We start from the raw sequence: 16,000 nt of genomic DNA on the forward strand, positions 1-16,000 counted from the left end.
CCCTCCTTGCCATTTCTCTTAATTGGGTTTCTGTGTTCAGGTGCTTCAGAGAACATAAAGCAGAACACATGAGGTACATACCATCACTTACAGTGAAACACCAAATCTTTCCATGGTAGAAATCCAGAAACTGGTGTGACTGGATTCTTTATAAGTCTCTATCAAGGCTGGAACAGTATGGCAAAGCAAGACAGAGAAATTAAGTCATCTTTTAAGATGCCAAGCACAGCTCCTCCTGAGCATTATTATCACCAGTTAGAAGAAAATTTGGTTTCACACCAACAGCACTTTTCTCTGGCTAGTCTAATACTCTGGGCTGAAGTTTGAGATTTGGTTTTTATTTTGTAAATCCAGAGCTGTCAAGTGTTTAACTCTGTTTATTTCACTCTGCCAATTGGTTGGCTTATGCTAATGCCATCTAGTAGTTCTGCCAAATCCAGCATCCTGCCGCCATTCTTGAAAAGCCAAGAGGCATCAGTACAAGGAATTCTCAAGCTTATACAGAGATTCAAACAGAAGCTTTTACTAAAATCACATATCTATAATGTGCCATACAATAACTACCCCTCAGCACTCCATCCCACAACAGCAGAGCTTCCTTCATCACGCTCTGAAACAGAGTTTAATTTAGCTACCACAGCACTTCAAAACACACAGACCATCTGTCTCCCTGATGTCCAAGACTTTCTTGATCTGGGAGAGAGGCATGAGAACAACATGCTTGAGAGATGCAGGAGGCCTTGTGTGGCCATGGGGACTCTTGAAAGCTCCAATAACTTTATGCCGCTTCCTCGCAATCTGCAGTTAAATAGAATAGAAAGGGTCAGCTGGAAGATCTCCTGCCATTGTTTCTGTATTTTTTACATTCTACTATCCAGGAAGGCACACAAAATCTTGCTACTTTACCACATAAATCTTAAAGGAATTCATTTATCTCACTATTCACTGCCTGCAGCCCAAGTGGCCCAGCAATATTTGTTACTTGGCATCAAAACACTCAGCTGAAAAATACAGTAATTTTTTTTAAAAATACCTAGAGAGAAAGTAGTTCTGCATTACAGACCTCAATTCCACCCTGCATAACAAACAAGGGTCCTTTGAAATCTACCACAAGGTAGCCTAGATTTAAACAGAAAAGACAACATCTATATGCATGAACCAGCTCAAGGTGTGGTGTGTTATGTCCTAGAAATATCACTTGCTGTTGCTTATGCATGCAGCTGTTGAGCAGGCTTTGCATAAAAAGCATGTACAGTACTTGTGTGTTAAACTACTGCATCTTGTTGTCTCTTGTCCAAGAGACAAGCCAAGAAGCTTCATTAAAATTAGTTTTATTTTCCTTTCCTTCCTTTACATGAAGTGATGAAACTGAGTCAACTTGATTCCTGGGGAGAGTCCATCACTAGTCACAAGAACAGGCTTTTGTCTCTACATGCTGCTTAGGACAGCACTAATTTTGAATTATTTTAGAGTTGGTCTTCTATGAAGAAAATGTTCTTCACTGCTGCAGACAGCAACAAGTATTTTATGAAAGCATCCTATATAAATTCAGTTATCCTACATTTGTCTCCAGAACCCAGTTATTCTTCCCCTCTGGTTCTTCCTAATACATTTTTAGTTTAAGGCATTTATTATGATTTTGGTTTTTTGGTAGCCTAAGAAGAGACAGATCTATCAAGGCCCACTGTTCATTCCCATGATACACAGCTAAACTTTAAAAGGAAAAACAACCTAATGAGCCAAGGACTCCACTTTTTCATCCATTGGTGCTATTCAGATAAACATTTTTTTGACATATTAAGCTGCTTTTATGTTTTTACTCCAGCTGCAAGACATTAAAAGCTACATTAACACCTCTCAGCCATGCAGACATGACTTACTATGTTGGCTTATATAGTAGTTAATGGAAACATCAGCATGTGTTGACCTATCAGCAATCTGTGACTTAGAATTCTGCCTCAAAAGTTCTTCGATTTTACTTATTTATACTCAAGTGTCATGTCAAGCCTTTTACAATTCAGTTCATGAGATGTACTGGTATAGTCATCTTACCTCTAAGCAATCATTGAACAGAAAGAGTGTGACCTGCTCTCCCCTGTCACAGAGGTCATCACCAAGGGCTACAGTTTCCAGACGCTGAACCAAGCTGCGGTGAGAGGACAGGAGATTGGCCTAAATGACAGAAGCAAAAAGCTCATTAAGTATTTAGTTCAAGGGCTGGATTACTGCTTGCTTACAGCTTTTAACACTAGCAATCTTTTTAAACCAGCACCGTTGCATTGTAACCTCACACACTTTCACAAAGGGAACAAAGTGGTGCAGTCATTTAATAGATCTGCAGCTCTGGAGGAATTACTTACTGGACATCCATCCACTTCATAGACGACATCAAAGAACTGCCTTTGTGCCTCTGTTTTCCTTTTGTCTTCATTAATGTGTCTAAGGAAAGCATATTACATTAATCTTCAATACCAAGCAACAGTAAATGGATGCACTGCATTTAAAATATACAAAAAAAATAAAGCTAAACATTCAGGGATAGAATTTATACAGCAGCACTTGCCACATTTGCCTGAAAAAATAGCTACATACCACATGAAATCACATAGGAAACTTCAGCTCTAGAACACAATTCTTGTCACATTACCAACACTTAACACACCAATCATTTAAAATAAAATTCCCCTCCTGTGCCCTGCATGATTTTGAACCAGAGACTGACACAACTCAGTTCTTTACAGCCTGCATTTTGTTTCCCCCAAATCAGGAGTGAGGGGAGCTCACCCCTCACTGCTCAAGCAGCAGATGCAAGAATAATTACAATTTAAAAGTTGTTGTTAAAACTGGACAAATGTTTACCCAATTAATGCAGGAGTTCTCGTTGCTGGAGACATACGCTACACTTCAAAAGAGGTGAGACTTACAATCTAAACAACCTCAGCTTTCAGCTAATTAACTCATGGAACAGTGCCAAGAAGAGCTAATATAGGACCAGAAGAAAAACTAATCTCCCACCAAAGTCTGTCCTTTCAGTAGATATATGCACAGAAGTAAGATTTAAAGACAGAAAGGGAGTCAGCAGAGATACAAGTGCTCAATAACATCACAGACTCCTTCAGAGCTCTGGCACAGACACCAAAGTGACAACAGCCAAGAGGAGGCTGAAGAGCACCTACAGTTCTGTTTACTGACTGTTCCTTGTGGCAACATAACACTGACAATTTAGGAGGAACAGAGGGATCTAAATTTACTGTGTTTAACAGTAAGTTCCATAGAATCAACATGACTTACGTCATCACCTCCTTTAATGATTCAATAGCTCTCTCTAGAGTTACTTTGTCTGGGTTCTCTTCTGCTGTATGTTTCTTAATATCTACAATTAAAAAAAAAATAAAGAAATAAAAACTCCACATGTATTACAAGTGCCTGAAAAGAAACATGAAAAACTCAAATTTTAACTGAGTTAAGATAAGCTGACTGAAGAAATAAGATCTACCTTGGAGTCCAAGTAGCACTGATTAAGTGAGGAACTAGGCTGAACAGAAGTTTTCCAGACATCTCATTGCAAAAAAAGAAAACACAATACAATACAGAAACCAAACTCTTAAACTATTAATAAAAATTAAATTGAAGTGCAGCGACAAGCACACAAGTCTTTTTCTACCTGAAGCAAAGGATAATGTGGATTTTTTATTATTTTTATTAACAAAATCATTATTATCTGATACCAGGTGGAACACATGAAACTCTGAGCCTTGTCAATATGAATTGCTCTCTAGTTTATGTTAGTTTCATTTGAATCTCAATTATACTCTTGCTTGAAGAGACACAATTATCAACGCAAACTGTTCCTCTATCTGTATCCTGCATACAAATGTATGAACAAGTGGAATTTAGTCAGAATTTATGCTTTCTTCAGTAGTGGGTCTTACTGACTGCCAGGAGTCATGGTTAACTCACATAATCAGGCTGGTTTTAGATGAGAAAAGCTGTTGCTAATGATGACAAAAAGTAGACATCATCTTTTAACATCTTCACAAACTAATTAGACAAAGTAATAAAAATTACATCACTAGGTTACCATTTAGTAGTAGGGCAACACTGGGCAGCCTTTGAACAGGACGGATGAGGAGCTCAGCAAGGCTTTGGCGGCCACATTCAGGTTTAGCTTGATTTATCTGGGGAAAGAAAATAATGTTTTGTTTTTACACACATACACAAGAAAAGCACAAGATCAGAGAAAATTTGCCTTCCTTGAAATTAGCATTGCTATAAAAGTGTGAGAATCATTTACCACGGTCATTAACAGAGCATGTTAAAAACCACATTATATTGAAAACTACAGTGATTTATGTTCTCAGAATGTCTAGTTTTAAAGGGTCCATATCAATCCTTCAGATCTTGTTCCAGTTGCTAATGTGGAATGGGACTGGGAACAGACTGTTCTCTTATTTGCTCCCCATCTTTTAGATATCAACACTTGGATGTAATTCCTAGTCCCTCAGAAAACATGAGCTGAAACTTGTCAATGTGATTACCTGGCTATCTCAATATAGGAGTTAAAGCTACACTGCACTATTAACAGTACACACATATCTGAAGAGATCAAGAGTCTTAAGCTTCATCTTCAGATAACTTTCTTTGAAGATCATCTTCCTGTTAGATCTCCACTGTTAGGCTCCTATTCATTAGTCACAAGAATGCTGAGAAATTCTACCTCCCTGGAGCTTCACAGATGCCCAAGTAAAGTTAAAAGCTGTTTCAGAAATACAAACACAGGGAGGGGACCAGTCAAAGTAGCAGCTCCAGTTATCTTTACAGAAAAGAAAAGACATTTATTGGGGAGGAACTTTTTCCCAGTAACAAATGCATATAATCAAACTACCTTGACAGCTGTATTACAGAGGAGGAACTCAGACTTTTTCTGAAAGTCTTATGAGGCGCTTGAGGGATTGAAGTTCAAATCCATTCTATTTCTGTCTCACCAAGAGAGATGTTTGCATTCCTTCAAGCTTTCAGAATTTCACATTCTTCCATCTACTGCATTCACTAGAACATGGTAACATGTTCCCATGTTCTACTCATAGACTTAGTTCTGCAGGCACTTACCTTTAGAAAGGCATGAAACCTTGGTTTCTGCTTTTCACATCTTGTAATCGTCTCCTTGCTCATTTCAAAGAAATTCACAAATGGAGGGTATGTTTTCAACAAGTCTTTTGACTGAAAGAAACAACTGTTAGGGCTCTGCTTTACATATTATGTATCATTGTACATATGTTCATATGCCCTGAGCCATACAAAGCTGCTCAAAGGCACATTGCAATAAAGAATAATAAAAAATGTGTTGTAAACCCATACGTGTTCTCAGAACAAGTTAAGACATTTTTGCATACCAGATGCCCCAGACTGATGCTGCTGATTAAAAGCAGGCTACTCTCAGCAGCATCAAGCAAACATGTGACAATCTTAGAAGCTACTGAGCAGCTCAAGTGGGAGGCAGGCTCTCACCTAACAAGAGGCTTTTGGTGAGAATTTTGGAAATATCAGACAGGTTACTGCAATCACCTTTTAAACCACCAGAAGCAATACCTTACACTGAACACTTTTGAATGACAAGCACTATCTCAAAACCATCATATCAGCAATGTCACAAGATACCTAGCAGCCCATTTATGTTAAAATACTTTGCAGTCTGAGACTTGGCTCTCTCCTGTTCCACATGGGACTCCTTATTCACTTACATGTTTCAAGTCTTGGAGAAAGAACATAAGTTTTTGTGAAAAGTTATTTTCCTAGATCTTTACTATTGATTAGAGGCAGCAGATGGCTAAGGACCCAGGAAGTGGCTTTTAATGTCTGAGTAAAAAGTGCATCTGTAGTGTTGCAAATTACATTCTCAAACTGTAACTATTTGTAGTTTTAATCCTTCATACCTGTGAACAGACATACACACTAAAACTTGACATAGATTGTATCACCTAAGTCAACTGAAAAGTCTAAATATAAAAGGCAATGATACTAGTGGGAGTTCCTTCTCAGCAGTGCTTTGCTTGTGTTTGCTATCTCCTAGAAGTGGATTGTTTGTAAGGCAAGATAATAGTGGTAAATCTAAAGAAAGAAACAGGAACTTACATATTTGAGAATGATATCACCAATACTTTTGCTTTCAGTCCAATTTATCATAAGATCTTCCAGGTCTTCCTAGAATACATGCAGGGACAGGTGGAGAAAACAAGTTGAGCATAGAGTGCATAAAGCCATTAAATGGGATCACTATTTTGCCAAACACACATCATTAGGTGTGTTTTCATGCTGACAAAACAGGCAATCCTAAAAGCTGTACAATCAATGCAAGCTGTAAATCAATGCAAGTAGAGCCTGGCAGCATGTCAGGACTAGCCAACTCTGCAGCAAGATGACACTGCTGCATTCAACACAATACACAACACATCCCAAAGGAATATTGAAAAAGGATACAGAGAAGACACTTGAACCAATTCTAATTAAGACTGCACAACTTATCTAGGACTTAAGTCTGTAAGATGGGATTGAAATAGAACTAGGATAGATTCTACTTACTTGCTACACTAGGGTGTCAAGGAAAGTGAGACCAAGCCTGTTAAGCCTATATGAGCTTGATTAGCATCAAGCTCAATCACCATCAGATAATAAGAGAGACAGGAGGGCACAGCTGAAGGTTCAGGATTCACTTTAAGCGAAAAGGATTTATCACTAATATTGGTTTGCTGCTGCCACTGCTCATATCTTTATAACTGCAAAGATGAAGGAAAACACAACAACTACATCAAAGCAACTCTCACTGCACTGTGTGCTGCAGGTGACTCCAATTTAACACATGGACACACAGCTCTACTTTTATCTCTGTCTCAGTGGGCACACATCAATAGCTGGTGTGATTAACCAGACTGGACCCCACTGGCTGGAAAAAAAACAACAAAAACTGTACAAACAAATCACCAAGTTGCAGGTAGTCTGCAAGTCTCTCTATTATAAAAGCCTACAGTGAAATGCTGCCAGGAATAGGCAGATGCCACTATTTGAAAGAAAATGTATCAGCACCAGGAAGAGTTTATACCTATCCAGCAGACACAACTGAAAACATGCAGAAAAGATTCAAAGTCTCTATGAAAGCTTCCCCTGCAGTGGAGAAGATGCAACTTGCCTTGATTTTAATGTGCACATCAAGAATATCTGGAATGCTGCCAAATATGGTCTTGATCTCTTCCTGTGCAAGGATTGGTCCCCCAAGTTGTCCTTCCTTCTCCAATGGAACTTGAAATAACTGATGAATTAAGAGGAAAAAAAAGTTTATGCACTCCAAATTGCCAACATTGTGTTAGAAATAGTTATGAAAGCAACAGTGTTTTCCTTCTAAATCATAGTTTCCTGCAGTCACAATCTTGAGATGTCTCCATTCAGCAAGAGTGGGTTTTGGAGAGTGGTTTGAAGATACAAACACTTAGTTTGATACATCTCTACAGCATAACTCCCTTTCATCTCCTTCTACTCAGACACATCTTGGCTCATTCTTTAAGTAGATAATCAGCTGCAATAGAAATAAACTTTCAAGAAATTAAGCTTTTCCTGTAAGTTGTTTGCTTTTCTGATCTTCTTGGAATAATTGCAAAAGAAAGATTTTTCCCTCTTCCATCTCTCCCTATTCACTAATGTCTAAAATATTAGTCATGAAGACCCTATTTTTCTGACACTTCCAATTTCCATATATATTGCAATACCACTGCAGATCCCAGATAGAAATTGTATTTTCCAACCTGAAACTGAGTATTTTTATATGTCAGTAAAATTATATGAGACTGTTAATATTGTCATCTTCCTATGAAGCTTTGATGCACACCCAAGCCCCCAAAAGCCTGCAGAACACAGACTGAAAATACTAATTGATGTAAACATTGGATATCTTATTACAATTGACCTGGACTGGCTTTAAAACCATCTTACCTGAATAATTGTTGTAAGAATATCAACATAGTTACTTTCTGTCTGATACAATTCCTTTGCAACCTGCCATCTTGCAGACTGCTTGACAGGAAGAGGAGTTGAGTTTTTGGAAGGTCTTGCACAGGATTTTGGTGTTTCTGATGAAGAGATATTCCCAAAAGAAAATAGAGTTTTATTACAATAGAGTCCCTAAAAAGAGCTCACCCTCAAAGAAAAAACAAACAAACAAGAAAACAACTTCAGAATTTTTAACTGAAGATAAGTTTGGGGGTTCTTTTAAAAGCCTATATTGTAGTTACCAGGTGCAGTTACTTGAAAGGGCTCTTTCAAGAAAATAGCTCTCTTTATTACAGTCTACTTATAGAACAATAGTAATATATTATTCCTCAAAATTAGACTGAAACTAATAAGCCATTTATGGGCTGGTCAATGACTTGACCTTATTATTAGTAGCTTATATAGCAGGAAGCAAGGATTAGGTGCTGAACATATACTCATTTATACACTAGTACAAAAGTGCTCTTCTACTTCCACTTTGCCATGTAAACAAATTCTCTCAGCTGCCCACCATCCTTGCATTAGGTGTGTAGCTCAAAACCATTTACTAAACTCAGCCCTTGCACACAACACCTACATTTCAACCTATAGAGGGAAGAGGAAAGGTTTAAGAAAGTCTTTTCTCTCAAAGCTAAAGCCAAGGTAGGCCTGGAAAAGTTCATGAGTTTTAAATATTTGCTCATGTATTGGATCTAGAGACCTACATTGACATTTTTGATATCAAAACTCATTACTGCCATAGTTAATAATGAAATGAGTACCTTATCTGTTGTTTCCAAAATAGCTGAGATTGACTGCAGCTGTTGGATTAGAAGAAAATTCCCTACCAGGGGTAACAACAGCACTAGCATCATCTAAGAAGGCTGATCTTCCCTGAATTCCTTCTGAATTATCACTTAGAGGTTGTACCTCATTGGGAGCTCTTATGTAATTTGAGTTTGCCTTTTTAAAGCAGTAGCAGCTCCAGACATCTCCTCCATATGATATGATAAAAGAACCAGACCTTACTTGTGGTATCAGCTTTTGACTAAACCAAAATTTTGCAGTTCCTGTCTTCATAAGAATCATTCAGAGATATTTAAAACTTTCCATTCACTCAAACCCAACTGATGATTTACATTTTTGTGATGTTTTAGACATGACAGTTTGCTGGTACAAACAGTGTTGCCTCAACAGAACATTTCAAGACCTAAGAGTGGACCCCTGCAGGAATTTTCCTTTTAACTCCTCTAGAATCTTTGTCTTCTTTCCTCCAAGTATCCTGTGGAGAGTATTTTAGATGATTTACTGTTGACTACGCTGCTAATTTGCTACAGACTTCCAGCTGAGTATTTAAAGCATTTTGGAGTAACACTCAACGGGTACCCCCTATTTATCACATCTCTATCTATTCCTTCTGATATGAACACGCTCACTGTGATAACAAGAGGCAGCTTGGCCTGAACTCTTCACTCCAATTTTTCCCTCCACACTTTGAAAAGGCAAAAGCCTGGAATTACTTTGTAAATCTGTAGCAGAGCCTGACTTCCCTACCACCACCATTTCCACCTGCGTGCAAGAGCTGTTAAACTCCAAGTGTGGCTGAACAGAAGGTTGTAGCTCTACCTCCACTGGCAGTGCTTGACTCAGGAGTGTTGGAAATATCCAGCAAGGAGCCAATAGAGAGGGAATGTTCAGCTGAGGGGCGTTTCCGAGGAGGGAATGGGGACATGTCTGTTTCCCTGGTCAGCTGGGCCAGAGTCTCTTTCAAGCGGCGCCGTTTGCGGTTGCTGTTGGGAGTGCTCAGGGAGAGCAGCGACACCGACTTCTTGAAGTCAGGACTCTCTGACTGCAGGGAAAGAAAACTTCATTCAGTGGCTTTATTATCCTCTGTGTCCAGTTCAACCCAGTGCAGAGATGAGTTAATTACAGAGATAAACAACACAGAAGGAAACTTCTTAGGGAAGCCAAGGCAAAATGGGTGAAGCTTTTTTCTTCCCTTTTTAAACCACAGTGGTGTTTTGCTTGACTAAAAGTAAAACCTTTGGGAAGCAGAAAAAAGTTTCTATTCCAAGTTAGTATTCTATGAATAAAATTTATAATGGTTTATCTGGAACTTAAATGCTGCTGTGAATCATCTGATCTCTGCCCCCCACCCACACTATGTTACATGCTGATTTTACCACCAAAATATGATGTGCGTTGTGTGAGTGTTCTACATACCTTCTCAAATAAATACATGGATTCTCCAGCTCTGGCATCCATTTGAATGCTTCCCCAAAACCACTACAGAAAAAAAGAAAACACACATTACAAACACATTACAGAACTTTGCCCAAAGTTAAAAATATTCAAAATAATCTGTAATAGTAATGCAGTTGGGATGGAAGATATTTTTCCAGAATAAGCCACATGCCTGCATGTTCTACTTAGCAGTATTCTCTAAAGAATTTTCAGCACTAACCTCTTGCTTTACAACATAAAGTTTTTTTAAAGGTTCAAATGGAAGATCTTTTACTGTACTTTCTTCAACCACCAAGTGTGTACACCTTTCATCACCAACTGGCAAATAATGTCCTCCTAAACATGAAAAAAAAGGCAAATTGGCAAGAGGAAAGAATGCTCTCATTAGAAATAAGTAGCTCACTTAGCAGTTCTGTGGCACCTATCATTATAAACTCCACCCCATTTTTCCCAGAGGTTTTCATAACCAATCACCTTGCATTTCTGTCATTTCTTCCATGTTAGCTTTCTCATCATCAGAGAATCCCAGGAAACTTAACATGCAATCCTGAAAGGGAGGAACCTTGAACTGGTTTCTAAAGTCGTCATCAGCTGCACAGAAATCACTGAAAGAAAGATGCACAAGAAGGTCACTACATCAGTGACCTATGTCAGTATTTAAGCAGAAGCTCACACCATTTCAGGTGAATAGGATGAGATGTGAAGGCTGAAGGAAAATAACCTACATTTCATTCCTTTTCTCCCACGCCTTATAAATCCACTCAGCTTTCACGATAGGAATACCAAGACTTACAGCAATCTACAAAACAGGAAAAGCAGAAGTTGTACTAAATATTTCCATTTGAATCTTTTCCACATCAAGAAAAATTCATAACCTTCCTTTTACTTTTTAAGACATATTGCAAAAAGTGAATGTATTCCTTCAAGAGTCATATCCAACTGCAGCTCCCCAGAGTTAGAATGTATTCAGTGACTAGGAGATCAGATCAATAGCTATTTTGACATTTCCTCAAAAGTGCACAATTTCGTTAGTCTGATATCCTTCATCACTCACAAAAACACAAAATCAAATATCTGTTTCAGTGGAATATGGGATCCTTTTTCTGCTTTTGATACTTTGTATGAAGAAAAATACCCCATCCTGCTTTTATCAAAGAGAAAGTGACTATTTGAAAGGTAACTGCCATGACTGCTTGAGAGATTGTATAGTTTTTCTACATTTTCTCCTTTGAGTTGGCAGAAAGAAGTGTTTGAACAGAAAGTAAGACTTCTCCAACTGCAAGAGTACAAAGACAAACAAGGGGGAAAAAAGCAACATTCTACCAACAATCCAAACAAAGGAGAGTTGGGGCATAGACATTGCTACATCATATTAAATAGTACAAAAACACTATAATCTGTTATTTACTTCCAAGCTGAACATAAATGGCCTACATGATTCCCTTTTAGAATCAGAAAAGAAAAAGTACACTAATGTCTATTTAGGCATAAAGAAATATTTAAATCCTCACCCATAACCAGATTAAAATAATTTTTAGAAGATATGCACCAATTAAGGACTAAAATTTTTTGCAAGTTACCTCAGTTTATTGATTGGACAAACAAAAGCAGGCATTTGTTCATCACTGTCTTAACATTGGTAGCATCAATATTTAACCATTTTGAATCTTGTTATTTACTATACTTGTCTATTTCAAATTTATGTTACTTAGATGTCTAACAAAGACAAAAAACATGCCAAAGCTGAACACCAGACAGAGATGAATTCACCATCACAAGTTATTGCTGTTAGTACTGAAAAAAACAGCAGCTTCTGAGCTGAAGTATAATGAACAAGCAGCATACAGAGTCCACAAGAGCCAAATTCCAAAGGTTTTTATGAAACACCAACTCAAGCTTACATACTCTGAATTTGTCTCCATGTGTTGAGTTTGCCACCAGATGAGTAACTTTTGAGCTAAAGTCCCTTCGAATAATTCCACCCATATGATGAACCAAGGTCACAAGCTTAACCTGAAAAATGAAAGATGAAAAGTTTTCAGTATCTTTTGAAAAGCAAGTTCAGTACAAACGTGATTTACAAAGCAAGTTAGAGAAGGCTACATTAAATGTCTAGAAATAGAAATACTCTGATCTGCTCTTAAAACAACTTGTTCACATCAGCAGAATAGCTTATACATCAAAAGAACTATTAAGATTTATTTTTATTTCAACATTTAATACAGCCTTGCTGTGTAGCCTGAAGACTATCCAAGTCACCAGTACTCTCACAATCATCATACATAATGTCTTCACCTTTTCACACGTTAGATTTGACATTTTTCTTACTGACTTAGTCAATTCTAGATCAAACCTAACTAACCCAAACACCAGGCAAATGCTTTTGGTTTGGCTTTTTTTTTCAGATGAAGATGTGGAGCCATATTGCTGATTCCCAGATGTCCAGCAGGGAAATTAAACGCCAACTGCCTACTGAAATGGAAAAGCAAAGTGCTAGAGTATCAAACAAAGAGTAAAGTCCTGATAGCACAATATCATGACAAGATAACATGCCTGTACAAAAAAAGAGGACACTACTGGGTAAACATCTTATCTGAAATCTCAAGTTACAAATCTTTAAGCCCTATTGAATTAGAGCAGTATCATGTCACTCAACAAAAAAAGTGACCAAAAATGACGCAGATAAAATGACTTGAACAAATTTTTGTTCCTATTCTCAAATATCACTGCCTCTAGACTTGCAAAAGACCAAAACAACAAACAATTTGTTCTCCCCATGCAAGCCTGAGCCATGGTTAAACCCTATGGGTAATGGAACAGAAGAGTATCTTGAAAATATACTTAACATGGTTTTACCAATCCAAATAAGAATAAATTACTTACTAATTCATCTTTCTTTCTGAATCCTGTAAAGCACAGTACCAAGTTCAACATACTTGCACAGTACAGTGGACGGCAGGAGAAAGGTAAAGGCTGAAAACAAGAAGAAAGCTCAGAAGTCAACAACATACTGCTGCCATTAAAGTTCTCACATTACCTTTAATACAGTACTGTTACTTCTAGTATTAAAAATGCATCAGACACTAGTCCAGGTCTGTATATTCAGTTATACCTTAGCTCCAGGCCTGCTGATAAAGTAACTAGAGTATCCCTAAGTTCTACAGATAGCACTCCATCCTTTTATTTCCTCCCCAGTCTATCAGCTCTGCATTACAACTTTTGGAAATATAAAGTCATTACTGCAGAATCATTTGTATGCTACCTTTCCAATGGCACAATCCCAAAAGCTGATCAACAACTACCACAAATACAGCAGCAATTGTAGCCTTATCACTGTCTGCTTGTGCTCTCTCACTACATGCAATATACTAACACAGCATTAGATACTTGCTTTTCTTAAAATTCTCTTGCTAGGCATGTTTATAACTGATTGCAAGAGCAAGAAAAATTTTACTGTGAACTCTTAGAACTCACTGCAGCAGGGAACTATTCATCTGATTTCAGCAGGAAGCACACACCTCTCCCTTCTGTGCACAGTGCAGCACGACTGGTGGCCCAATGACTCGGCAATCTGCCTTGCAGAGGTTGCTAAAGATGGGAGCTTGGAAGTCTGACACAACGAAGATCGTCTCAAATTCTGGGGAATCAGAATCTTCAAGCTCTTCAATCGTGTCTGTCTTTATGTAGGGCATTTTAATTTCCTTGATGCACAGGGGTAAAAGGGAAAGCATTATTCAGGCATATTTGCACAAGTGGAAAATTCAACTGATGTGTATTTTGGACCATTAGAAAAATGTGTGATTCATCCTTCAGAGAGAGAGTTAGGATTTGTGAAAGCTGAATTCAATGCACTGCTCTCTAGCATAAGAATAGCTATGAACTGCTGCATTATTTAAGACTGAAAGTCAAAGTAATTCCTGCTTTTGAAGAATCAGAATTCTGGTTGCACTAGCAATTTACGTATCAGTTCATACTGATAAGGTAGCACTGGAAATAGCTAGATAAAAAAAAACCACCCTAAGCTCAAAAGATAAATGAAATTTCCGACTGTCAGAACAGCTTAGGGTACTTTGGGATGCTACTAAAAAGTAGCATCCAGTTTACAATAGCAAGCTCCACACTGCAGAACATCTACAGAATGGAAATCTATTTTGTTCTTTTTTTAATGGGTTAAAAAGTTTCGTCCATTCCAATTTCAAACATTAGTTCCAAACTTTTTCTCTCATGTCTTTCACATCAAGAAATGGAAAAGCATTTCTTGCACTTCAGTTTAAATGCAGCTTTCAATTGAAAGAGAAGTCCACTGACAATTACAAAGTCAGTTCATAGCACAAACTTATGTGTGACTGAATACAAGCATGCAGTTGGATGTCCCCATGGATATTTTGATGCCCCGTTAGAAAACACCACTAGGCAAAAGCTACCAGTATTACTCCAGATTTTTAAAAGGTGCTAATTTTGATGAGCTGTGACACCATCAGAACCATTAGTATATATTATAACCATTATGCCCAATTAATTCAAATTAAAGCGTGTGCACATTTCAATCCCAGTGAAGTGTAACATGCTGCATGCAATTACATGTGCTGAATTGCATGACATACCATATGAATAATACTTTTTATTAGTTTTTCTTCTGATTTATCAGGACTACTTTCCTTTATCTTTATAACAGGCACTTCCATTATCTTAATGGTCTGTGGAAGAGGAGAACTTTAGTACAGAAGCAAATTGGTTACCAGAAGGCTGAAGGCATAACATGTCCTTCCAGTGACTGTTTTATCTCAGGCCCACATACCTCCAAGGCTTTCAGAAGCTCCTCACGTTTCCCTGCTTCCTGAACCAAAACCAATCTTGTTTCTATTTGAGGCATTTCTTCTGCTTAGAGAGAGGCAAGGATAATATTTGTATTTTAGCAGAAAAATCCATGTTATGTCTAAATCAAGCAATAATGTATAGAAGAATACAGGCAGACAGAAGCCTTTCAAGATTCCTTATCAGGAACAATCCTGAAAATAAATGTTACTTCAAGAAGAGTGTCCTTTAATTAAGGCATACCCAATCGACTTAGATTGGGTATGCCTTACCCAATCTAAATATTACCCAAAAAGAGCCCAAATTTTCTAGTATGAGGTGAAACAAGATTCTGCAATTCATGGCCAGTCAAAGCAAGAATGTAAATCAAGGGGTGGGGGGGAGGAAAGACAACAAGCAAATAAAAACGAAACAAAACAAAAATAGTCTTAATGCTTCTAGCAGATTTAGATACCAAGATTTGCTGGAAAATAGACAGCTGGTATATTTTCTAGTTTCTGTGTTCCTGGCTGACAAGGTTCATTACTTTCTTGGTAACTGAGCAGTTACCAGGAATATCAGAACTGAAATTAGATGCCTTGTTCTTTTTTTTCCATGTATTAATAAGCCTTCAAAATATTTGGAGGAAGAACAAGTGCTACCTCCACATCACTTGCATCAACAGACCACCAGCAGATTTTGCTTACTACCCTGGAGGAAAACAGTGGTGGTTGTTTTTTAATCTCAATATTTGTTCTTGAATTAATTTTGGGTTCAAGACTATTAATCGCTCCACCTCTCTACCTTATACCTATTAATCTGTCCACCTGTGCACAACAGAGCAGCTGCGGTTTCCAAACACTGGTGTCAAAATGTCACCTGGAGTGATTTATTCCACAGAAGAGGCATCAAATGGAACTGACAGCTTTCTGTACAAGAGCCAGAA

At 37.8% G+C, this 16,000-nt stretch overlaps 1 protein-coding gene across 50 annotated transcripts in view; it reads right to left on the reverse strand.

Moving 5' to 3' along the window:
• ECT2 (epithelial cell transforming 2) overlaps positions 1 to 16,000 on the reverse strand; it is a 31,223-nt gene that overhangs the window by 7,821 nt on the left and 7,402 nt on the right. For 18 of the 50 annotated variants that reach the window (XM_086843436.1, XM_086843414.1, XM_086843420.1 and 15 more), the window contains exons 3-21: positions 15,059 to 15,138; positions 14,865 to 14,957; positions 13,779 to 13,961; positions 13,144 to 13,233; positions 12,166 to 12,273; positions 10,986 to 11,059; positions 10,735 to 10,865; positions 10,481 to 10,596; positions 10,240 to 10,302; positions 9,643 to 9,865; positions 7,981 to 8,117; positions 7,184 to 7,303; positions 6,133 to 6,201; positions 5,110 to 5,220; positions 4,082 to 4,178; positions 3,292 to 3,373; positions 2,361 to 2,439; positions 2,053 to 2,172; positions 660 to 798 (exon numbers count right to left, since the gene is read on the reverse strand). In XM_086843436.1, the coding sequence (XP_086699562.1) occupies positions 660 to 798; positions 2,053 to 2,172; positions 2,361 to 2,439; positions 3,292 to 3,373; positions 4,082 to 4,178; positions 5,110 to 5,220; positions 6,133 to 6,201; positions 7,184 to 7,303; positions 7,981 to 8,117; positions 9,643 to 9,865; positions 10,240 to 10,302; positions 10,481 to 10,596; positions 10,735 to 10,865; positions 10,986 to 11,059; positions 12,166 to 12,273; positions 13,144 to 13,233; positions 13,779 to 13,961; positions 14,865 to 14,957; positions 15,059 to 15,138 (2,115 nt within the window). Of the gene's footprint in view, positions 1 to 659; positions 799 to 2,052; positions 2,173 to 2,360; positions 2,440 to 3,291; positions 3,374 to 4,081; positions 4,179 to 5,109; positions 5,221 to 6,132; positions 6,202 to 7,183; positions 7,304 to 7,980; positions 8,118 to 9,642; positions 9,866 to 10,239; positions 10,303 to 10,480; positions 10,597 to 10,734; positions 10,866 to 10,985; positions 11,060 to 12,165; positions 12,274 to 13,143; positions 13,234 to 13,778; positions 13,962 to 14,864; positions 14,974 to 15,058; positions 15,142 to 16,000 lie in introns of those variants that run through there. The other 32 variants (XM_086843449.1, XM_086843445.1, XM_086843443.1 and 29 more) reach the window with 4 other exon arrangements.

The sequence above is a fragment of the Cyanistes caeruleus genome, chromosome 10, assembly GCF_971803275.1.
Source record: "Cyanistes caeruleus chromosome 10, bCyaCae1.hap1.1, whole genome shotgun sequence".
Taxonomy (NCBI): domain Eukaryota; kingdom Metazoa; phylum Chordata; class Aves; order Passeriformes; family Paridae; genus Cyanistes; species Cyanistes caeruleus.